The sequence below is a fragment of the Meriones unguiculatus genome, chromosome 15 (genome assembly GCF_030254825.1).
Source record: "Meriones unguiculatus strain TT.TT164.6M chromosome 15, Bangor_MerUng_6.1, whole genome shotgun sequence".
Lineage (NCBI taxonomy): Eukaryota > Metazoa > Chordata > Mammalia > Rodentia > Muridae > Meriones > Meriones unguiculatus.
The window spans coordinates 6,435,027-6,459,511 of record NC_083362.1 but is presented as its reverse complement, the minus strand read 5'-3'; the positions used below and the strand labels follow the sequence as shown (position 1 = coordinate 6,459,511).

The 24,485-nt window shown below is 47.0% G+C and overlaps 1 protein-coding gene across 4 annotated transcripts in view; it reads left to right on the top strand.

Annotated features, from left to right (window-relative positions):
- The window catches only part of Rnf216 (ring finger protein 216), a 119,887-nt gene extending 96,952 nt beyond the window's left edge, over positions 1-22,935 (top strand). For all 4 annotated transcript variants that reach the window (XM_060368066.1, XM_021652961.2, XM_021652963.2 and 1 more), the window contains 3 exons: positions 4,324-4,546; positions 20,158-20,227; positions 20,815-22,935. In XM_060368066.1, the coding sequence (XP_060224049.1) occupies positions 4,324-4,546; positions 20,158-20,227; positions 20,815-21,131 (610 nt within the window). In that variant the 3' untranslated portion in view covers positions 21,132-22,935. The remainder of the gene's footprint in view (positions 1-4,323; positions 4,547-20,157; positions 20,228-20,814) is intronic.
- The last annotated feature ends 1,550 nt before the right edge of the window (positions 22,936-24,485 follow it).

Sequence of the window (24,485 nt, the reverse complement as noted above, 5' to 3'; positions counted from 1 at the left end):
CTACTCACCCTAGAAAGGGCCACCCTGTGGAACAGATGAATTTATTGGGCTTATAGAGCAGGGGAATCCCGAAACAAATAGCCACCCACCAAGAATATCACCTTAGAAGCTTGCTTCCTATAGCTGCGCAGATGAATCTACCTTTCATTTAAACTCCTATCTTGTGTATACTTGTGTTCTATTTTTTTGGGACAAGGGAAATATGTAGATACATACAGAGAGAGAGAGAGAGAGATCTACCTCCGTCTGCTCCCTGGGTTGAGTGCTGAGATTAAAGGCGTATGCCACCGTGCCTACAGATTGAAGAAACCTTTAAAGAGGCAAATTGGCAGGACTCTGGCTAATAGATGGGAATGTAAGAGTAGGTGGGGTCAACAATGATTCTAAGGGTTGACATTGAGTGATTAACCCACCTAACAGAATCAGGATGGGGAATAATGGAGTAAAATGAAGGTCTCGTGTGTGAGCACAGGGAATCAGCCTCATGACTCACCAGAGTTGTTTCTTATCAAAAACAGTTAATGTTCAAAGGAAAATGATGCTGCTAAAAATGATGGCGTATTGAGCTGGAAAAAGCACACCCTTCCCACTAAAGCAATAATTAGCTTGGCAGGAGCTGCCAAATGCAAACTTTGGGGCTGAACAGCCTCCCCATGGATTTTGTTGAGAAGATTTAAAGACATAGACTAGTTGTAGCAGCCTGAGACCTAGAAGGCTGCATGAGTGACTGGGTAGAGTAGGCTGTCACACTTCAGACAAATCCTACAAGACCTTAGGCTTCCACTGTGGCCCTGAGAATGATAGATGAAAGGCAAGCAAGAGTTGAAAGTAGCCTTAACTAAGCCGGGCAGTGGTGGCACACACCTTTAATCCCAGCACTTGGGAGGCAGAGGCAGGCAGATCACTGTGAGTTTGAGACCAGCTTGCTCTACAAAGCGAGTCTAAGACAGCCAGGGCTACACAGAGAAACCCTGTCTTGTATCTCCCATCCCCCCAAAAGAAAGAAAGAGAGAGAGAGAGAGGGAGGAAGGGAAGAAGGAAGGAAGGAGAGAGAGAGAGAGAGAGAGAGAGAGAGAGAGAAAGCAATCTGATTTGCAGTTTCCACTTACAGTATTAAAAATACCCATTTTCAACAATAATTTGCAAGGCATTCAAAGACAATAGGGAACTGTGGCTTATTCGAAGGAGGAAAAGCAGTAGACAGCGTTATACAAATGCTTAAAATCACCAGGTGATGGTGGTGGTAGCAGCACACACCTTTAATCCCAGCACTTGGGAAGCAGAAGCAGACAGGACAGCCAGGACTACACAGAAAAACCCTATTTCAAAAACCCAAAAGTAAAAATAAAAATAAAACACTTGTGCTGGGCATGATAGGCACATCTTTAATCCCAGCTCTAAGGAGGCAGAGACAGGTGGATTTCTGTTATTTAGAGGTCAGCCTCACCTACATAGCAAACTCCAGGTCAGCCAGAACTATACAATGAAACCCTGTCACTGGTTTTTCAAAACAGGTTTTCTCTGTCGCCCTAGCTGAGTGCTGAGATTAAAGGCATGTGCCACTACTGCCTGATGAGACTGTTGTCTTTTTTTTTTTTTTTTTTTTTTTGTCATGTATACAGTGTTCTGCCTGCATGTATGCCTGCAGGCCAGAAATGAGCATGAGCACCAGATCTCATTACAGATGGTTATAAGCCACCAGGTGGTTGCTGGGAATTGAACTCAGAACCTCTGGAAAAGCAGGTGGTGCTCTTAACCTTTGAGCCATCTCTCCAGCCCCAAGACTCTGTCTCTTAAAGACAAAAAAAAAAAGGTGTACATGCACATGGCTTATAGAGGTCCCAGGACTGAGACTAGGGTCTTGAGGACTGGTGGCAATCGTCCCCGCCCCCTAAGCCATCTCACCAGCGCGTGGCCATATTCTTGAGACAGGGTTTCTCGTTGAACCTGGAACTGAACCAACTCAGACTAGTTGGCCAGCAAACCCAGGGATCTTTCTGTCTCCACCTCTCCAGTACCAAAGGGCATGCACTGTCATACTTGGGTGGGTGTCAGCATATATGTGGGGGTTTGTTTGGTTTGGTTTTTGGAACAGTGTGTGTGTGTGTGTGTGTGTGTGTGTGTGGCCTTGGCTATCTTGGAACTCGCTCTGTAGACCAGGCTGGCCTCTAACTCAAACATACTTGGCTTGTTGGTGGGTGCTGGGAATCTCAATTGAAGTCCTAATGTTTGTATATGGCATTTTTTTTTTTTAAGAAATTGGCAGCCAGGCAGTGGCACCTGTCTATGATCCCAGCACTCAGAGAAGCAGAGGCAGGTATATCTCTGTGAGTTCGAAGCCAGCCTGGTCTACAAAGCAAGTCCAGGGCAGCCAAAGCTACACAGAGAAACCCTATCTCAAAAAGAAAAGAAAAAAAGAAATTGGCCTAGGCTAGTTGTGGTACACATCTATAATCACAGCTCTCAAGAGGCAAGTGGGTCTCTAAATTTTGAAGTCAGCCTTGTCTATATAGCCAGTTACAGACCAGCCAGGACAGCAGAGTAAGTTCTTAGCAGGGGGAGGGGAAATGTGGACAAAGAGAAAAAAGAAAACCCCCCAAAGATTACTTCCCATTATTTTTGTGTAGTGAAGCACAAGTAGTGACAGAATCATGGGATGTCAGCTGGCTGCACAGAGGATGTCCCTGAGTCTTCCTGTTGAACGTTAATTCGGGAGACACAGCCAGCCTCGACTGAGGCTTCTCTTCCTGTCCTGCTTCTGGAAGTACATCCTTCGGGACTCTTTCCTGCCTATTTCACTGTTGTCTTGCCAGAGCACTCTAACAAAAGAAGCAGCTGTGGCTTCTCGCTTCTGTTGGGTGGCACATTCTCATAGTAGCAATCCTTTTTCATATACGCCCATCTGGCCCTTTCTGTTTTGTTTTTATTGTGGTGTTGGTTTTTCAAGACAGGCTTTTTCTGTATAGCCCAGGCTGTACCGGAACTTGCTTTGTAAACCAGGTTGATCTCTAACTCAGATATCCTCCTCCCTCTACCTCCTGAATCCTGGGATTAAAGGTGTGTACCACCATGCCCATCAGAACCTTGAGTCTTAACAAGCAACACTAAGAAGTGTCTTCACAGTTGCTCAGTAACTAAACTCAATATGCTACCCTCAGCTGGCTATAGTAATAAGGTCATTTTCAATCTCCCGACATACTCTTAATCCCAATACAGGAGACAGAGACATGGATCTCTGTGAGTTTGAGGCCAGCCTGGTCTACATGGTAAGCTCCAGGCCAGCCAAGGTGTTTTGAGACCCTTATTCAAAAAATTAGTTAAACTTGGTCTCCTACTTAACAAAATTTAGAAATCATTTGTTCTTCTGTAACTTGAACTGGGTATAAATTATTTTTAAGCTAAAGTTCTGCTTTTCTTCATTTCAGGCCATTAGCACATTGAACCTAAATAAGAAGCGGCCAGTTTTCTAATGCATTTGACTATTTTTAGATGCATGGTCTGGGGTCTGAGTAGCACACTGCATCAATGTTGAAATATCTGTAGTGCACTGGAAGCACTTCCTGCCTAGACTCGCCTGTAGATCACAAACATCCTGCCAGACTCCAGCTCTGGCTCTCTTTGTAGCTGACCACCCTTTGGCTCACTAGCAGGCTTGTCTTGACCCTGCCTCCATTCCCTCTTCTTCAGTGCCCTCAGTATGACAGAGAAAGGTGACAGGTGTTGGTTTGCAGTTGTACCAATACAACCAGAAGTTCCTGGCAAAATAATGTGCCGTCCTTATCAGTTCAGATGGCTCAAGAAGAGTCTCGCTTTTGCATGGGAAGAATGCTCTTTCAACAAGGAAGTAGTAGACAGACATTGAGATTGCCCACTCTCAGGCCAAGTGTTCAAAGGTCCAGGATATAGAGGTTTGGGCTCCCAGTTCTTAGTCACCAGCTTTACATAAATGAATTTGGTTTAGGAAGAAACTAAATTTCTTCTCTCTTACCAGCCTGTAGGATTCCTAGAATGAAGAGGTCATTTTTCTCAACATTGAGTGCCATACATTATGCCAAATGGCTTTATATCTTTAGAATATTATGCTTTCCCAATTTAAAAGTGAGGAAACTGAGTCTCAGGCAGTTGGGAAATTTACCCAAGGTAATACAGTTGATAAACTTTGAGCCCAGTTCTCAGCCTCTAAAACACGGGCGCTGTGAGTGTCATCAAAAGGCTCAACGGTCATTATATGTGGGGAAAAAGTAAATATTAATAGCTGTAGTAGTTTTCATGTACTTCACCTTGTCTATCAACTCCAGTTGTTTTTTTTTTTTCTTTTCTCAGTGAAGAAAAAATGACTGCTGCTCGCATTAGAAAATGCCACAAGTGTGGGACTGGCCTCATCAAATCCGAAGGCTGCAACCGCATGTCTTGCCGATGTGGTGCCCAGATGTGCTACCTCTGTCGAGTTCCCATCAATGGCTATGACCATTTCTGCCAGCATCCTCGCTCTCCAGGAGCCCCTTGCCAGGAATGTTCCAGGTGTTCCCTCTGGACCGACCCCACTGTAAGTAGATACATGTCAGCCCATTTCCATACATCAGGAAACAGCCATACATTCCTGTAATGAAAAATATTTTGTATGTATGTGACAGGTTCTAACTCATGGAAACCTACAAGAAATTGCATAGACTAATAACCAGACGGAAAACTGAGACTGTCATCAAAAAATACTCACTACACAGTGCCCTGGGTGTGGTGGGCATGGCCTATAGATGTTCTTAGGAGGCGAGGGGAGGAGAATCACTGAGGTCAACCGAGCAGCAGTGACCCCATTTCAGAAATTCTTGTGGATACATCTCTTCAGTCCTCTAGTGAATAAATAAACATTTTGTCTTCTGTCTGAAGTGTTACACAGAACAGTGGAGAGTTATGGACAACAGAGTGCTGTCGCCAAAGCCACACAGCTTTTACTAGAAAGAGTGCTACAGAGTTCTTGGGAGCTTCACAGAGAATCATGACCACACACCTGTAACCCGCAACACTCAGAGCATGAGACAGGAAGATGACAAATTTAAGGCCTACCTTGGCTGTCTAGGGGGAGCCTATCCCAAAAAGAAAAGTAGAACCAAATAAATGTGTTGTAATTCTAGGATACAGCATATTCTAGAAAAGTGAGAGTACTTTACTGTTAGCAGCCTTCTTAATGCAATTCACCATACTGATGAAATTAGATGCTAACTAAAGAGAATCAAAACATTCATTCTTGATTTAAACTTTAAAAAATGTTATTAGAGCACTTGCCCAGCACCTCCAATACCATTAAAAAAAAAAACAAAACAAAACAGGTGACTCATGCCTTTAATCCCAGCACTCAGAAGGCAGAGCCAAGTGAATCTCTTTGAGTTCATAACCAGCCTGATCTACAGAGCAAGTTCTAGGACAGCCAGAACTACACAGAGAAACCCTGTCTCCAAAAACAAAACAAACAAAAAAGGAAAGAAGAAAATAAGGGGTGGAAAGATGACTCAGTGATTATGAGCACTGTGTCTCTTGCAGAAGACCTGGGTTCAGTTCCCAGCACCTACATGGTGGCTTCCAGCCGTCAGACCCCCATGGGCATCAGGATCATACATGGTTTATAGACATAAATACAGGCAAAACAACTATACACAGAAAACCTTTTAATTTCTTTTTAATAATAGCATTAGAAGAATATTTTTCTTTGGGCTGGGGTTATAAGTCAATTTTTAGAGTATCTGCCTGGTATACATGCAACCACAGCACCACATAGACCTGTATCACTGTGGAAGTAAAAGGAAATCAGACATTCAAGGTCATCTTCTCCTACATAAAGGTTGCAGGCCCTCCTACGCTATATGAGACCAGCCTGTGTATCACTAGGGGACTGGAGAGGTGGCTCTTCAGTTAAGATACTGGCATGTTACATTCCAGAAGGAGTGCTGGGAATGTAACATGCCAGTATCTAACTCTAGCTCCAGAAGTTCCTGTATTCTCTCTGGCCTTGGAGGACTCTGCAGACCTGTGCCACACAGACATGCAGGCAGGCAAAACACCCATACACATTAAAATAACTAAATCTTAAAAACAAATGACCTTGTCTCCAATGGAAAAAGAAAGAAAAAAAACGAGAAAGCTATGGCAGTTCACACATGTAAGCCCCACACTCCAAGGCTGAGGTCAGAGGATTGGACAGTATGAGAGCCTATCTCAAAACAGCAACAACAAAACAAAACCAAAAAAAAAAAAAGTCATACTATTGAAGTGATGACAGATTTATTGATTTCTTCAATTTGGGTTCATCTTGGTTTTTGAGGCTAGGTCAGAAAACGGAGGCTGGCCTCCACCTCTCAAGTGTGTCTGAGTGTTTGCCTGTACTTAATGTATGTAAACCACTTTTGTGCTTGGGGTCTGCCAAGGCCAGAAGAACAAGCTAGATCCCCTGCAACTGGAGCTAAGAGCTGAACCCCAGTCCTTTACAAGAGCAGCAAGAGCTCTTAACTACTGAGGCTTCTCTGCAGGCTCCATTTCTTCATTTTTAACTAGGCAGTGGTGGCAGAACCAACCTGTTGAGCAGAAATGTCCTAATACGGTGTGAAACAGTCCTTCTTGATGTTAGGAGCTTCAGACAAGTCTGAATGAGCCAGTAGTGTAGCAAAAGCTAGGGAGGCATCTCTAGGAGACAGCACCTCTATTTTAACCTGAAAGAGGAGCAAAGCCACCAAATCTAGCCTTTGGGAAACCAGAAAGAAGTCATGAGTGGCTCACAAGTATTGAACTGTGGCAAGTGAGAAGGCCTGACTACCACTGGAGATCTGCTGTGGGGTGGGGGTCCAGGCAGTTGACAGCTGGTGTGAAATGCTTGTTCACACAGTAAGCAGGTCCTACTTAGGACCAGACTAAGAAGAAAACAGGCATTTGGACCAGTGAGATGACCCTCATGATAGGAAAGAACCATCTTCCCAGGTTGTCCAGTGACCTTCACACATGTAGTGTGGCGCACACAGCATGCACATAAAAAGAAGTAAATTGATTTTTAAAAAGAAAGAAAATGTAAATTATCTTTGGCAAAAGACATGCATATAAGATAAATGAAAAGCTGAAAGAGAGCCAGTGAGATAACTGATAGGTAAGAAGCACACAGCACAAGACTGATGCAGAACGCAATCCCCAGAACCTGCCAGAGGGGGAAAGGAGAGAACCTCTGACCTCCATACCACATTCACACACAAGTAGTAATTCAGATGTTAAAAGCAAGAAGACTCTTATGCCTTATGTGATTCATCAGAGTGTGTTTTTTATAAAGGTTTATTATGTGTATGCTGTTCTGCATGCATGTACACCTGCACACCAGAAGAGGGCATCAGATCTCATTGTAGATGGTTGTGAGCTGCCATGCTGTTGCTGGGAATTGAACTCAGGACCTCTGGAAGAGCAGGCAGTGTGCTTAATCTCTGAGCCATCTCTCCAACCCCATCAGAGGGTTCTTATCTAGAGTAAAATGTGAATTAATGAGTCAGTCAGAAAATATTGTTATATTAAAAATTATTAGCTGCCCAGTGGTGCCACCCGCCTTTATAATCCCAGCATTTGGAAGCAGAAGCAGATGGATCTTTGTGAGTTCAAGGCCAGCCTGGTCTACAGAGTGAGTTCCAGGACAGCCAGAACTGTTACCCTCTCCCCCCCCCCCCGCAAAAAAAAAAAAAAAGGAAGAAGGGGGAAAGAAAACAATCATTGACTTAGAACCAGAGAGATGACTCAGTATTTAAAAGAGTACCAGCTTCTCTTTCAAAGGACCCAGGCCCAATTCCCAACACCAACAAGATAGCTTATCTGTAACTCCAGTCCCAGAGAGGTTGGTTTGGCCTCTGTGGGCACTGCACACATGTGATGCCTATCCATACATGTAGTCAAACAACTGTATACATGAATGATAAAAGTTTTTTAAAGGATTATCCCAGCCTGGTCTACAAAGCGAGTCCAAGACAGCCAAGGCTACACAGAAAAACCCTATCTCAAAAAAATTAAATTAAAATTAAAAGAATTATCAACTGAAAAGCTGGGGAAATGGTTCAGCAGTTGAGAGCACTTGATGCTCTAGTAGAAGACCCAGGTTTGGTTTTCAGCAACCATATGGGAGCTTGCAACCATCTGTAACTCCAGTTCCAGGGAATCCAGCTTTCTCTTCTGGGCTCCAGAGGTACCAGGAACTACTGTAGTGCACAGACATACACACAGGCAACACATATACATAAATAAAAATTTCAACTTAGGTATAAATAACAGCAAGCCTAAAAATAGTGTGAGAGGGGCCAGGGAGATGGCTCGGTGAATAATGGAGCTTGCTGCTGAGCCTGGTGACCTGAGTTTGATCCCAGAAGCCTTATGATAGGAGAAATTCAGCTCCATCATGTCTCTCTCTCTCTCTCTCACACACACACACACACACACACACTCATACACTCATACAGAGTGCAAAAGAGCAGTAATGACAATAATAAAAATAACAAAGGCTGGCTGTGACTTAGCAGAAGAGTTTCCTGGCACGTGTGGGAGGACCTAGCTTCAGCACCCAAAATAAAGGGGTAAAGTGTCTGCTTAAATGAGCTAGAGATACCTTTCTCCCTCCTCTGTGAGTCCAGGAGTAGATAGCGTTAGACAGAGGAGCAGTCCACCTGGGATCAGTTGCTTCTAGCACTCTGCTTCACCATCTAGGAACTCACATCTTTAGGATCCCATATGGTACTGACACCCTGTCAAATTTTGCTTTCAGTCGTAGAAACTGTGTTGTTGAGGGATTGGGAAAGTTCAGAGAGGTCTATAAAGGTCCTGTAGCTACAAGATTCTACATTTAGAACCACATTTTTTAAATGCCCCAAAATAAAATGTATGCCATATTTTATATATGCTCAGATTAGAGTAACACCCAAAAAAGGCAAAATGTATGTCAGTTTTCTCCAAATATGGAAAAAAATACGTGAAAGATTGACATGTAATAAGAGTTACGGATAGCTGGGGCCACAGACCAATTACCACAAGGCCAGCTGACAACCAGGATTAGGAGCCGCCGAGCCAGCATGGCATGCATGGAAGGGTGCGGTCTATTTTAGGAGCGCCTGCTCAGCTTGTTGGTGACCTGACGCTGCTTAGAGTTGCCACAGCTTCCAGAGCGGAAAATCTGTGCCTAAGTGTAGACCCTTCTGGTTTTAAAAATTGGCATTTACCCAAGTATCTTGAAAACTCTGTCCCAGCCAGTATTCTGTCACCCAAAGACAAGACCTTTTCCTATCTCTGGTGTGGAAATGTGCCATATGCATACCACAAGAAGCAGTCAGGTGGTCACTCTGGTGGCCATGGATAGGGTAGTCTTGGAGGTTGACTCTGTGTTTCAAAATCCTCAGAGTCAGCTGGGTGGTGGTGCACGCCTATAATCCCAGTACTCAGGAGGCAGAGGCAGGCAGATCTCTGTGAGTTTGAGGCCAGCCTGGTCTATAAAGTTTAGGACAATGAGGGCTATTAACACAGTGAAACCCTTTCTCAAAACAAACAAAAACCTCAGAGCCACCACAGTGAGAAAGCAGTGATGTTTTGTCTGAAGCAGCTTCTGTGGTTTACTGTGCCAGTGCTATGTTGAAGGACCACCTCAGGAATGACCTCATTATAAGCTCACAATGCAGTGAGACGTCCAGCAGGCCTATCGTCTGTCTCCAAGGTGGTCTGTGGAACAAAGCAGAGGTTTTGTGTGTAGAAAGTCTAATCTCTCCAAATTTCTGCTTGTTTGGAGGCAGCCTACAAGGGAAGGAGTACTCCTCAGGTGCTTGGGAAGCCCTTTGAGATAGGCCTGGTCATTCCACTGACTCCTGCCACTGCCTGTCTCACCTGCATTTCTAGGTATTCAGGAGGAAGTTAGTCTTTTTCCTAAGCTAGGGTTCTTTCTAGAGCCCTGCTTATCTCTAGAAACAGCACAGTGGGCACTGCCACACAACGTTGAAGGGTTAGCAGCCTGCGCTAGGCTTGTTCTCTCCCCCACAGCTCCTCCTCTTCCCCACATGAAATTCTGTTTTGTTCCTTGTCTGTCTGCCATAGCAGGTACCTGCCCCCGTTTTCTTGTTGGGTCGCCAACAGCCTGAGGAAGGTTCTGTGGTCAAAGTTTGAAAAGAAGGTCAGGCAAATAGCAGTCCCTCTGATTTCCTCTAAACCATAGTGGAGATTTTGTTCCACTTGTCCCATTCCCATCAAACCAGGGATCAGCCTGGTTTCCTTGATTCTCACCAGGAGACGGATTGAATTCCATCCCAGCATCTGCTGAGTCCTCTGAGAACACAAAGCCATTCAGAATCACCAGAGACAAAGCTTGCACTGTCCTGCTCCCAACCTCTGCTTCATTAACCAGCAAGCCAGGAAGAAGCTCGCATTGTCAGCAGGGAATTGTTTGTGCACAGCTTGGGGTGAAGAGAAGTTTGAGCCCTTAATGACTAAGAGGTGGTTTGGAAGCCTAAATGGACTGTGTGCTAAAGGCTCAGATGGTGAATAGTAATTCTTTCCTGTTTGCTAACACACATACCTTGCCATGAGTATACAAGAAACAGGTCAGGAAGCAAGCTGCCTTCTTTAAGAAGAAGGAAAAATGAGCAATGTGAGACATAGCCCACTGGTAAGAGTGCTTGCGTAGCATGTACAGGCCCTGGGTTCAAACCCCAATGCTGCCCAAAAGAGGGGAGGAGCAGGTATTGCTCTGCAGTGGAGAGTTGTGCAGGGACAGAACTGAATCCCAGAGTTGAATTCTGCTTGTCTGCACATGGCTGAGAATGTGGCAGCCAAGGCCAGGAAGCTGTATTTGACTAGAGCTGTGTTCACAAGAGCATCATTTGGCAGGCTGCATTCTACAAGAGGGTGAGATTGATGAAGTGCTCTTTAAATACCAAAGTGGACTGAGGATGTAGCTCAGTGGTTGCCTAGCATATGGGAGGTCCTGGGTTTAGTTCAAAGTACCATCTACCCTACCTCCAAAAAAGCCAAAGAAAATAAAATTATTAAAGGCTTAGCATGGTGATACATATCTTTAATCCCAGCACTCAGAAGGAAGAGGCAGACAGACCTGTGAGTTTAAGGTTGGCTATGACTAAAGAGCATTTCTCAAAAAAAAAATTAAAAAATAAATAAGTAACTTTTTTGTAATAAGAATAGGTCTTAAGAGCCAGGCATGATGGTTCATATATACCTGTGTGATCTCAGAATTTGGGAGACAGAGAAGAGAGGATCACCATGAGGCTAACCTAAGCTGCAAAGTGAGACTGGCTCAGAAAGACCCAATATCACAAGGTCAGGCCTTGTCTTGGGTTTGGGCTTAGTGGTTTGCTCTGTGGCAGTGTCTTATACTGCTGGAAATAGACCCCAAGGCCTGAGACCTGCCAAGCCAGCACTTTATCACAGAGCTGCATCTGAGCTCTTCTTTGCTTTTAGTTTGGGGTTTTGCTTGTTTCTTGAGAAAGGATCTCATTTGGCATTCCCACTGCCTCCTCTTCCCAAGGGCTGCAATGACAGGTGAGAGCCATCACCAAGCTTCTTTGAGTCTATGTATTTGGAGCCTATTGTGAACACCAGGGCTTTGTTTGAGTTTGAGATCCACCCATGGTGGAGTGCCACAGCACCGGGCTACCATCATGTATGTAGTACTGTGGTGATACACTAAGGCACCTGTCTTGTCCCAGTTTCACAAATAAAACCTGCTAGAGATTGAGGTCAGTAAATAGTAGCTCAGGTCAGCTGTCCCCAGGCCCTGCCTTCTCTCCTCAGTGGCTACAGCATCTTAGAGTCGCTGGTTCTAGCAGCCCTTCAGAAAAAAGGCAAGGAGTTACAGGAATAGTAAAGGCTGCAGTAGATTTGAGACCATAACGAAGAGAAGGTGGAAGCTTGGCAAGAAGAGCTCTCTCATGCTTATACCTGGAAACTCCTGTTTCACCTCCCTCCTCCTGATCAGACTTGTGCTGGACTTCCAGGAGGGTTACAACAATACCACATGGCTACTGGGAACTAACCCCAGTCATCTGTAAGAACTAAGCCCTCTAAACCACTGGGTCACCTCTTCAGCATCACATCAGTTGTTTTTAACTTTTAATTTTTTTATTTTCTACAAAAATAAAAAGAGGGGCTTGGCATGTAGGTCAGCTGGCATGCATGAATCCCTGGGTTCTGTTCTCCCAGAACTGATCATGGTGGTACACATCTGTCATTAGTCCTAGGACTCAGGTGGAGACAAAAAGATGGCAAGTTCAGCTGGGCACAGTGGCACACACCTTTAATCCCAGCACTTAGGAGACAGAGGCAGGCAGATTTCTGTGAGTTCGAAGCCAGCCTGGTCTACAAAGTAAGTCCAGGACAGTCAGGGCAATATAGAGGGTTAGTTGAGGGTTGTCCTCAGTTACCATAGTGAGTTCAAGGACAGCCTGGGCTGTATAAAATCCTTGCCTTACAATAAAAAAAAGTGACTCCCATAATAGTCACTGTTGGCCAGGCCACCCATGTTTGTTTGTTTGTTTTGTCTTTTGAGACAGGATTATGTTGCCCAGGCTGTCCTGGAACTTGCTAAGTAGACCAGGTTAGCCTCAAACTCAGATTCACCTGCCTCCCTCCCAGCTGCTGGGATTAAAGGCCTACACCCAGCTTTATTAACCTGTTTCTCAATCCTCATGCTCTCTCATACCTGACTCTGCACACAGGTCCTAGGCTTACAGAGTCCCTCTCACTTCCTCTCTTTTGGCATAGAATCAGACAGTCTGGCTGCAAACATGTATACCCATCAGTCACATGGTATAAAACCTCCCCCTTCCTCAGAACACTCACCATGCTGCTATATATCTTCATCTATAGCATTAAATAACTAAAAATCTCTTAACAAAATAGCAGTCAGCCTCCATGGCCCTTTTCTATCCCAGTTTCAAAACCTTCTAGCTGTGCATGGCCACACACACCTTTGATCCAGGCACTTGGGATGTCGAAGCAGGTGGCTCTCTGAGTTTGAGGCCAGCCCCATCTACACAGCAAGTTCTACTATGTAGCTAGGGCTACATAGTAGAGAAACCGTGTCCCAAAAACAAAACAAAACCTAGTCACCAGCTCTGACAGCTGGCTTTGGCTTTTATTTCTAGTAGCTGTGTTCAATTCCATTGTATCTATAAGAAGATACAAAGAAGAGGGTGAGGAAAGTGAGTGTCATCATTTGAAGTGTTTATGAAACTTCCCACACAGTACACAGTACAATGCTTTGTGAATGTTAGTTGGGATTTTGACTGGCGGCATGGCAGGGAGGGGTATTGGTTTCCCATTTTTGCAGATTAGGAAAACTGTCCAGGATCTTGGACTTGGTAAAGCCACAAATAGATGGGTGCCCACAAGGTCTCAGTCCTGTGAACCAGTTAGGCCTTGCAGTAAGGTGAGGACTCCCTGGACTTCTTCTCGGCCGAGCAAGCTGAAGATGGTAGGAGAGTCCCTGCAGCTCCACCTCCCTGATGGCCAGGGCACTAGGTCACTAAAGGACTTTGTCAGGGCAGGTGGCAGTCCAGTGATTCCCTGTACCCATGCAAGTCATCTTCAGCAGAGCCCAGTAGGCCTGCCTGGAATCAAAATTTGTCACATTAAACACTGTCTCAGGTCCTTGTGGAGAAGGTGCCTGGCTTCTGCGGCTAGGAAGACAGCAAGTGAAGCTAGAGGCTGGTCCGGAGTATGTCTTACTTGCTTCTCCCCAGCACATTGTCCTTTCCCTCTGCACAGCATGTGCCTCCCCATGCTGGGCTTTCCCCTCCAGCCCCACCCCCCAATTTCCTGTTGTAGGGAGACAGCTGGGGTGGGGGTTAGGGGCTGCTGTTGCTCAGGCAGCCCCACAACTGAGCTGGGAATAATTTGAAACTAAATCTCTAGCCCTTTGGAAGCCTTTCACAAAATCCTTGCAAGTTTATTAACAACAGCTGCGGCCACACATGACCAAAATCCTGGCCCCATAATCATGGGGGAAGGGGCTGGGGTCTGGCGGCAGCAGGCTTGCCTGTCACCTTTCTTAGGGGAAAAGGAAGCTAAGTCAAGTCACCCATAGTCACATGAGCCTGGCCAGTAGGTAAGCAAATAATGAGAAATCAGACTGGGGTTGTGGCTTATTAGGTCTCGGATGGGAAGGCCTTAGCGAGAACAGCTCTGTGCCAAGTGCTCACTCATCCATCTTTGGACCCACAAGTTGTGTCTGGTGATGGCTGTTAGTAGCTGACCTGTAAAGACAGCCTCTGTGTCCATTCCACTACCAGTAATTTCTCTTTGCAGTTCCTTTGTCCAGACTCCGCTTCGTGGCCAGCTGTGGTGCTAGTGGCTGAGGGACAAGCACAGATCTTTGCATTTCCGCTCTTAATGAAAACTACCTCACTTGGGTTTCTACAACAGCTGGGTCCCTGATTTCTCCCTCAAACTCTGGGCCCAACTACCCTCCCCACCCTTGTAAGCCTTGCAGGTGAAACAAGCATTTCCAGGGCCTTCTGTGTCCTGTGGAGCTCAGAGAACTCAAGGATGGGAATTAAAACCTCCCACCTCCTTTTCTTTATTGAAATCTTTTTCAGGGACCTGCTGGGTGTGAGGCTCCACATTACACTTCATCTTTTGACCTTGACCCTGCAGTTGGGGTGCGCTGGTCCACCCTGGGGTGCTTCACATACTTTCTTTCCGTTCTCACCAAATTCTGATGATCTAAGGGCTTGCTTCTTAAGATAGCGGTAGGTGTCCAAAAGGCCCTTCCAGATTAATTTCATGACAGCCTGGCATGTCCTCACTCTCTTTCCTTTGAGACACTGTTTGTCTGGGCACAGTTTCAACACTGACCAGTGTCCACCCACTTCCGTATCAGCTGTCTGTGTTCTTCAGAATGGAATTCTCTGTAGATCTGTAAATAACCTACACAGAGGGAAACTCATTCAGGACTATAGCATTCTTCAGGAGCCCAGGAGAGCACTGCAGGACTCCTCCCCACTATTGCCTGGAGCAAGGGCAGGCAGGTAGGAGTGCATCTCAAGACAGCCTGAGGCCCTGGGGGCACTGGGCTCTGCAAGTCTAGGCCTCCTGCCCTGTCACTACCACCAAACACTCTCACTTGGGCTTATTAATCTCAGTGTGTCTCTGCCTGTCCAAGCAGTGCCATCTTACTATTTACCCTGCCAGTTCCCAGGTGTGAACAGGAGCCGTGGTGCAGAGCAGCCTTCTAGTGTGAAATCTCAGGAATTTTCAAAGTTGAGTCAGAAAGAAACATTGGAAATATACCAGAATGTTCCTAGGAGTTACTTCTCGTAAGAAATGGCCAGTAGATAATAGGTTGGCTTTTTATTTTTCTTTGTTGGTTTGTTTGAAGGTTTTTCTTGTTTGTTTGCTGGTTTGTTGGGTTGTTTGTATTTAAACAAGACCTACTTATGGACCTACAGCTTGGGGCTGTAGGCTTGGGGTCTAGCTCCAACCCCATCCCAATCTGTTCTTTCAGAAAACTTGTCCCAAGAAAGTGAAGGGACTGTGTAATGGGCTGATCATGGTTGTCAACCTAACACACCTGATAAGAGGGAACCTCAACTGAGGAATTGCCTTAGATTGACCTGTGGGCATGTCTGCTTTCATGAATATATGCTTTATTTACTTCTTTATTTTTGATGTAAGGGCTCACTATGTGACCTTGGCTAGCCTGGATTTCACTGTGTAGACCCCAACTGACCTCAAAGTCATAGAGATCCACCTGCTTCTGCCTCCCAAATGCTGAGATTAAGGCATGTGCTACCACATCCAACAGATACATAGAATACTGTTTTAAAGATTTCTTGAGATAGGGTCTCACTATATAGCCCTGGCTGGCCTGAAGCCTGCTATGTAGACATTTATCTTTATTTTGTATGTTTGACTGTTTTGCCTGTGTGTGTGAGAGAAGTGGGCTTGCTGCCCATTAAGATTAGAAGAGACCATTGAATCCCTGAACCAGAGTTACAGAGGTTGTGAGCTGCAATGTGGATGTTAGGAACAGGGCAGTCAGTGCTTTTAAACCACTGAGCCATTTCTTTAGCCCCCTTTTATACTTGTTCATTTTGTGTGTGTGTGTGTGTGTGTGTGTGTGTGTGTGTGTGTGTGTACGAACTGTGCAGGGACCCACAGACTTTTGGAGTCTGTGAATCTGGGATTACAGGTGGCTGAGAGCCCTCCATCACGGGGGGTACTGGAAACCAAACTGAGCTCAGTAAGAGAAGCCTGTGCACTGAGCCATCATCTCCAGCCCCAGTGTGTACCAGCACCTTGGCCCTCTCTCTGCAGTAACTGAGCCAGCCATGACTGAGAATATTTGGGAGCAGGAGAAATGCTGTCTGTTCAGAGCAAGGCAGAGCCTGAATGAAGTAGATCTCTGCCTTAGAGACCATGGCTTATGTGACCAGGTGCTTAAGGCTGTACGGTGGGGCTACCTGCATAGGACCTGAGTGTGTCTTCTTTTCTCTCAAGTAATTAGGAGTTCCTAAATTCGCTACAGGCTTGCTATGGCAGATCTGATCTGATAAAGGCGATTCCTCAGTTGAGGGTCCCTCTTCCCAGGTGTGTCAAGTTGACAACCAGAATTAGCCCTCACTTCTTTGCTTAGCAATTTTCTGAAAGAACAGGCTGGGAATAGCGTTAGGGCTAGGCCCCAAACCTGGGTCTGGAGCCCCAAAGTTCTACATCCACTACTTACCCTATGGCTATGGTCAGACAGGCTCTGGCTTCCTGCAAATGACTCAGCTGAAAGAGCTGAAGGACTGGCCTGTGATCACTCACTCCTGGCCTGCTGTCCTCTTTCCTCCTATTGTTCCTATTTCCAGCAGCCCCACAGCAAGCCCTTTCCCCGTATTTCTCACTCCGTGGCCTAGAATGTTTCTCTAGGGCCTCCATTGCACCATCTGTGTTCAGCCCAAAGGGTCAGAGTCAACCCTAAACCCCAGCCCACCTTTTTGGGTTTTTGAGACAGGATTTCTCTGTGTAGCCCTGGCTGTCCTAGAACTCACTCTATAGACCAGGCTGCCCTTGAACTCAGAGATTCACCTGCCTCTGCCTCCCGACTGCTAGAATTAAAAACGTGTGCAAGGTGTGTGCCAGCATCACCACTGGCTGGGCCTTCCCTATTTTTTTTTCTTTTTATTACTTTGTTTTGTTTTTGAGACAGGGTTTCTCTGTGTAGCCTTGGCTGTCCTGGACCAGCCTGGCCGCTTCGTAGACCAGACTGGCCTCATACTCACAGAGATCTCCTCCTTTTTTTTTTTTTTTTTTTAACAGTACTGATTTTTCTTCAGTTGTGGCTCCTGGCTATTAGATAAAAAATTATATGTCATTCCCGGCTGCCTTCACTTGAGGAACTTAAAACTAAAGGGAAACTGCTGGGTACAGACCGTCCACTTAGTGAAGTAGGAAGTGACCAGAGTATACATACTGGACGGATGTGGCCTTCTTTTTAAAAAAAACAAAAAAAAAACAAGTTTCTTTTAAAGTTGTTAAACACAGCAAAAGCCAACCAACGCAGCTCTTTGCTCAGACTTGTTTGTTTCTGAGATGGGGCCCGAGTTAAATAGTCCAGGCTGCCCTGGAACGCACAGAACTTCCTCCGTCTGAGGGTGGGATCAAAACTCTATGCCCCAAGCCTAGCTCGTAGTTGAGATCCAAGCTGTCTGACCAGCAGTTTGCTCATGATTCATCATAAGTCATAGCTGAGTCCCATCATTTCAGTAACAGAGACTTACTTAGGCACAAAAGGCATTGCCAGACTCCCCGACAGGGTCAGGACAGATGGTCTTGAGGGTACTTGACGCATCAGGGAGCGAGTCGGCGCTTCCTGTGCTCAGAAAGGGCTTGAGCCGCAGGCAGGGGTCATGTCGAGAAAGTTTGCCTCACTCCCCTTGCCACTGCTGTGTGTGTGTGTGGAAAGGAAAAGGCACTATGATTGAATTAGTCCATTACGGGGACTAACTGCCACCAGAGCCTGATCATTCTGCCTCCACTTCCACAGTGCTGGGATTGTAGGCATGCTCCATCACACCAGACTCAGAACGTGTAAGGTTTCTAAGTACTGTCCTTTAGCATTAGAGGCCTTAGCTGTCTCCCAAAGAAGTACAGGCGACACCACATTTAGGTGTGACAGTGCTTTTTACATTAATATGTGGTCAGTCAGGACACCTCTTGCTTAAACTAAAGAAGGCACACAGAGTAGTCTGTGGTAGCTCACACTTAACATCCCAACACTTAGGTTGAGGCAAGTATATTGCCATGGGTATGAGGCCAGGCTGGGTTACAAAGTGAGAGCTTGTCTCAAAAAAAAAAAGCAATTGAAAAAAGCTACTGAGATGGTTCAGTGTTTAAGAGCACTGGCTGCTCTTCCAGAGGACCTGGGTTTGGTTCCCAGTACTCACATGGTAGCTCACAGCCACCTATAACCCAAGTTATATAGGTGACCCAGTGCCCCCTTCTGACCTCCTCAAGCACGAGGCACAAATGTGATACACAGACGCTCATGCAGGCAAAACATTCAGACAAATAAAATAAAATAATCTTTAAAAGCCTGTCATGGAGGCTCACACCTTTAATAGTAGCACTTAGGAGGCAGAGACCAGTCTGTTCTCCATAGCAAGTTCTAGGACAGCTGGACTACATAGAAAGACCCTGTCTGGAAAATAAATGGGGGTGTGGTGGTACATGCCTTTAAAGTGGTAAAGGAGTCTGCTGACAGACATGGAACCTGTGTGGTAGGAGAGAACCAACTTCTGCCAGTTGTCTTCTGACCTCCACACAGGTGCCATGACACGCATGCACACCACACATACAGTAAATAAATACATAAATTAGTGTGATTTTTACATTTATAAAAGAGAAAGGCGGCACTGTCAAGGTAGGCTGAGTACCCCGGTCTGGAGAGTCAAGTGTTTTCCAAGAGCCTCTTACTGAAACTTGCCTCGTCCCCATATTGTTTTGTTGTTTGCTTGTTCCTGTTTTTTGTTTGTTTGTTTGTTTGTTTGTTTGTTTTGAGACAAGGGCTCTTGTAGCCCAAGTTGGCCTTGAACTCACTGAATAACCAAGTATGACTTTAAACTTCTGATCTTGCCTCCACCTCCTAAGTGCTGGGATTACAGCTATGCGTTACCACACTCAGCTTTGATGATTGTCTCACTGGGTAGCCCAGGCCAGCCTAGATTCACAGCATTCCTGCCTCTGCTCCCCAAGTGCTGGGATCACAGGCATTGCCTGTTCAGAACCCCTAGTAAGCTCTTTGACTGCTCTCGGCCAGTTCAGCTAATGTGTCAAGGTCTGCTTTAGCCCCATGCCCTGCTTCTGATGGACCGCCACCCCTTGAGACCTCCAGTTGGCCAGGAAAGATGCCCATCGTCTTGGTGGGTTTTCTTATGGTTTCTCACTATGTAGCCTTCACTAGCACTCACTCTGGAGACCAAGCTGTCGCTCAGACTCACAGAGATCCTCCTTCCTCTGCCTCCTAAGGGTAGTGATTAAAGGCATTGTACCAGGACACCCAGCCCTTAGTGAGGGTTTTAGAAACAATGGATGCTCATTTTGTCCCACTGTAAACTAGAGAACCACTTTGTAGTCTACTCCGGAGTGAGACGAAGCAAGCAAGGTGGTGTCCAGTTCTCCTTCCAAGTAAACAGCACATGGCGCAAACCCAACCATTCACTATTTACCTGTATGCAAGGGGCCACTAGCTCTTGTCCCAACAAGGGACAGCTTGTTTCTCTTCCTGCTTTGTCCTTCCTTCCTTTTTCTTCCTTCCTTCCTTCCTTCCTTCCTTCCTTCCTTCCTTTCTTTCTTTCTTTCTTTCCTTTCTTTTTCTTCCTTTCTTTCTCTCTTTTTCTTTCTTTCTTCTTCCTTCCTTTCTCTTTCTCTCTCTCTCTCTCTCTTTTTCCCAAACCTCTGCTTCAGGGATGCCACCAGGAGCCACAGGCAAGGCTCAGCAGGCATAGACCCCACTCAACAACCCTCCAGGCCTCCTTATTAGAAGGCTAGCCAGGTGGTGAAGGAAGAAGGCGCAGGAGATGAGAAAGTGCTGTAATGACACGCTCTCTGCCTAGTGTCCCTGCCACCGTGGCACTACAGGCTCTCCCCCTGATGTTGCTTTCATTCTAGGAAGATGATGAAAAGCTGATTGAGGAAATCCAAAAGGAAGCTGAAGAGGAACAAAAAAGGAAGAATGGAGGCAAGTGTTCTTCCCAAACATTGATGGGGCGTGGGTAATTCCTGTTCTCTCAGGGGTCACTGCTCAAGCCAGGGGAAGGCAGTGAAAGCCATGGGTTCAGTTTGGGCACCTCTCATGATAAAACACTCCCAAGAGTCTGTTTAAGCTCTGGAGGCAAATAGAAGCCTGACTAAGGATAAGGAGACTGGCTCAGCACCATGGAGGCTTACTGAGGGAGGGCAGCAAGCCCCTGAGGCCCTGGAGTGGACAGCTCACAGGGGCTGCGCCAAGCTAGATAAACAAAGCGCCTCTATGGGCTGTGGGAGTGACCGTTAGGAAAGTATAGGTTTGCCCTTGGGCCTCCTGCTCCACGGCAGGGGTGTCTTTTGTATCGAATTTGACAAGAGCCAGCCTACTCTAAGAGCTACCAACTTCTTTGGCCCAGAGGAGAGTATACTGAGGGTCAGAAGTGGACCTCCTGTGCTGGCCTGACCATAGGCATCCAAGCCCTAGCAGAGTCAGAAAAAGCATGTAGTGTTCTAGTCACAGGCAACAATATTGGGGTTGTTTTGGTGTGTTTGCCTCACTGAACCCCACCTTCCTTTCAGAGAACACCTTCAAACGTATTGGTCCCCCACTGGAGAAACCACCTGAGAAAGTGCAGCGTGTGGAAGCCCTGCCGCGGCCTGTGCCACAGAACCTGCACCCACAGATGCCGCCCTATGCCTTTGTGCACCCGCCCTTCCCCCTGCCACCTGTACGGCCGGTGTTCAACAACTTCCCCATCAACATGGGTCCTGTGCCTGCGCCCTATGTGCCCCCTCTACCCAATGTGCGTGTCAACTATGACTTCGGCCATGTGCATGTGCCCCTGGAGCACAACCTGCCCATGCACTTTGGCCCCCAGCCACGACATCGCTTCTGATACCCAAAGCCCTGTCAGGCCGCACTAGGTCTGCAGGAGGACCCAGTCTCACCCTCTGAGTAGAGGTGGAGTCCTGGCTTCCCTCTTAAGGATGGGCTCGTTTCCTCCTGCTCTGTCCTGTGCAAGGGCCACTGCTCCTTCAGCTCTGACACCTTTTGGGTACTGGCTGTCACTGGGCAATTTTGGGGCAGCTCCCTGCTTCTGCAGTCTTAGCAGCTGGTACAGTGGCCCTGAGCCTTCCTCCCCAGCACACAACTGAAAGTCCAAGGGGAAATGGCCTGCCATCCCCAGACCAGGGTTCTCCCCTTGTTGCCCAAGGCCCACTCCGGCTCACGGACAGCCAAGAGTCCTCTGTGGCGCAAGTTTCGTTCTGTTGTTATCTAAAGAGTTTGCTCCTATTCATGTAGTCTGAGCTGAACTTTTTTGTGGGCTGTTCAAGTTTGTTTCTATCTTCAGAAAGTCAGGTTGAAAGTATTTATCCGGGCTGCGAACTGCCAAGAGCCGATGGTCCTCACACTTGACATCAGCAAGGGTGTCCCCCTTTCCTGGGGAGACCTCACTCGTCAGCAGCCTGGGATGAGCAGCATCTCCACTAAGGTGTTCGGGGTTTCCCTGGGGTCCACATCCCTCGTGGAGCTGTTGCAGCTGTCACAGCAGGCCTGCTGCCTGCTCACCTGTTCCTCATGAGTTAGCAGTGGAGGCAGGCAGAGAGGCCCTCGCTCCAGGGTGAGGATAGCTAAAGGCCTCCCTAAAGTTGGATGAGAATCTAGGCCTGCATAGAGGCCCTGCCACGTTCCCACTGCCTATGTCCTCTCCTGCCCAGACCAAGTCTCTGTACATCCCTCCAACCTGCTTACTGAGCAAGGCTGGCAGTAGATGACTCTTTCTCAGTTGAATTGGCTGTCCTTGTCCTCCTGTGGGGTGTCCAGACCTGGAAGTGGGAAGATGTCCCTGGGAAAGGGAAAGACTCTCTGAGGTGCCCATGGTCACTTGAGTGTGGGTGGGGCACACACAGCAGTGATTCAGGAGCCCTGCCATGGGTTACCTGAGCTGTGCTACTAGTCTGAATGACAGTGCCTTGGAAAGATGGGCCACGTGCTGCATGACAGGGTCCTCCAAGTACCTTAACTACTAGTGTACTCGTGTTCTCTGCACTTCTCCAGGGGCCTCCCCCCCAGGTAGGTGGTTACTCCAAGCACAGCCCCTCCAAGGCCTCATGAGCCGTTGGACTGGGTACCCAGTTCTAGTTCTACCTGGTGCCCCCATCACATTGCTCCACCAAGAGTCCAGGTGAAAAGCCTGGCAGTTTCTGGGGTAACTGGAGGAACAGGCCAGGCAGGTGCCACCCAGACCTTGGCACTAGGAGAGGTGAGACCAGGGTCGTGTCCTCCGAAGTGCAGTCAGTCTGTGGCCACACACGGCCGCGGGGGGGGGGGGGGAAGGAGGCTGCTGCTGCCTGTCCCCATCAAGGCATCAGTCCCAAGTGACCCCAAGGCAGCTGGCACCTTAACCTCTGGGACCCAGGCTGCTTCCTGGTTTGAGAAACTGCCTAGCCACTCCCAGTGTATTTGCCTTAAAACTGGAGAGAATCTAGTATTTGCACTTAGCAAAAGATTTCAGAGTTAAGAGAAAAGTGCATGATCTCACTTTGTACAAAAAAAAAAAAAAAATGAAGTAGATGGTTAAATGTTTTTCTTTACCTTTTGGTAGTAAATAGAGAAACCAAGTCTGTTTAAACTACTGTGTAAAAAGACTGTATCATATGTAACTTGAATTTCCTGTAAATAAATGTTTGTGAACACTCCTGGCTGCATGTCCTCACTCTGACCACACGTTCCCAAGAGCCTTACCTGCAAACAAGTGCCCTGTGCCACTCACTTCCCCAATGAAAGACATAGGACTCCTGATGGCAGCAGCACAGAGGGGAGAAAAGGCCCCTTTCACCTGCCAGGGGAGAAGCTCAGTGCCTTGGCTACCAAGTCCCGGCCCAGACACAATTAAGAATTTCAGTTGTCTCATCGGAGAACCTCCTGGAAGAAAGCACAGGCAGTCCTTGAGGACTCCTTCCCTACATGCTCCCAACGTAGCAGCAGCCCTTAATTCTTGCCTAGCCTCATCCAGCTGACGGCCAGGAGAACAGCCCAGAACCGCCTCCCTGCACTCCTCAGACCCCACCATTCACCTTCAGCACCACAGGGCCAGAGGGCCTGGGCACTTGGACAATGGGCCTTGCAGGTAGAGGAGGGCCAGGACAACTCTCCAGGAAGAAAGTGTCCTTTCCTGCCATTTGTTGTTTTATTGGACTTGTTTCTCATCTGAGAACATTTTTGCTGAAGCAAAATTTGGGGACAAAATTTTTCTGCATCCCCAGCTCCCAAAGCAGTCACTGATCCCCTTAGTTGTCCCCAGCCATCCAGAGCTGCTCCCGCATGGGTTACACATTCGTGGTGGCAGAGGCTCTGTAGCCTCCTGCCTTCTGGGTGACAGTGATATCCCTCACCTTCCCCAGGCAGGTTCACACCCAATAATAGTATTTCCAGAATCCTCCCTGCTGTATCATCCCAGATACCACGTGTGCAGGAGGAGTTGTTTAAGACAGGGTCTCTCTGGTCCTGGCCCGCCTGGGACTCACTCTGTTGACCAAGCTGACCTGCCTGCCTCTGCCACTCCAGTGCTGGAATTAAAGTCACGTGCACTTGTGATGCTTCACAGTGTGGGCTTACCCAATTTCTCAGTCATTGCCTTACTGCCGTTACACCCAGACCCTCAGTAAACCCCTATGCATAATGGCTCACAGATGCTATCCAAGATGGACCCACTTTCCAACATGAGGATGAAGCTCTGGAGCCCAGGCTTTTACTGCCCCCCCCCCGACTTAGAATGACCCTGGCTCTGTGCCCCAAGTGCTGGGATTACAGGCATGCACCACCACAGCTAGCCTATATAGCATCTGTATGGGAGCAGAGGTGTGTACACACACACGTGTGCCTATGGAGAATAGAAATCTGTTCTCAACCTACTCTCCATCTGTTATTGTGGGGTTTTTTGTTGTTGTTTTTGGTTTTTAATACAGGGTTTCTCTGTGTAGCCCTGGCTGTCCTGGAACTCACTCTGTAGACCAGGCTGTCCTCAGACTCACAGAGATCTGCCTGCCTCTGTCTCTGGAGTAAGGTTGTGCTGGTATTAAAGTGGTTATTTTGTGGTTCTTTTGTGTGGTTCTTGCCACACCTCTGAGACAGGGTGTCATGGGTTGCTCTGACCGGCTTGGAACTCACTATGTAGACTGGCCTTAGAGATCTGCCTGTTTCCGCCTCCCAAGAGCTGAGGTAAAAGATGTGCACCACCACATAAGTC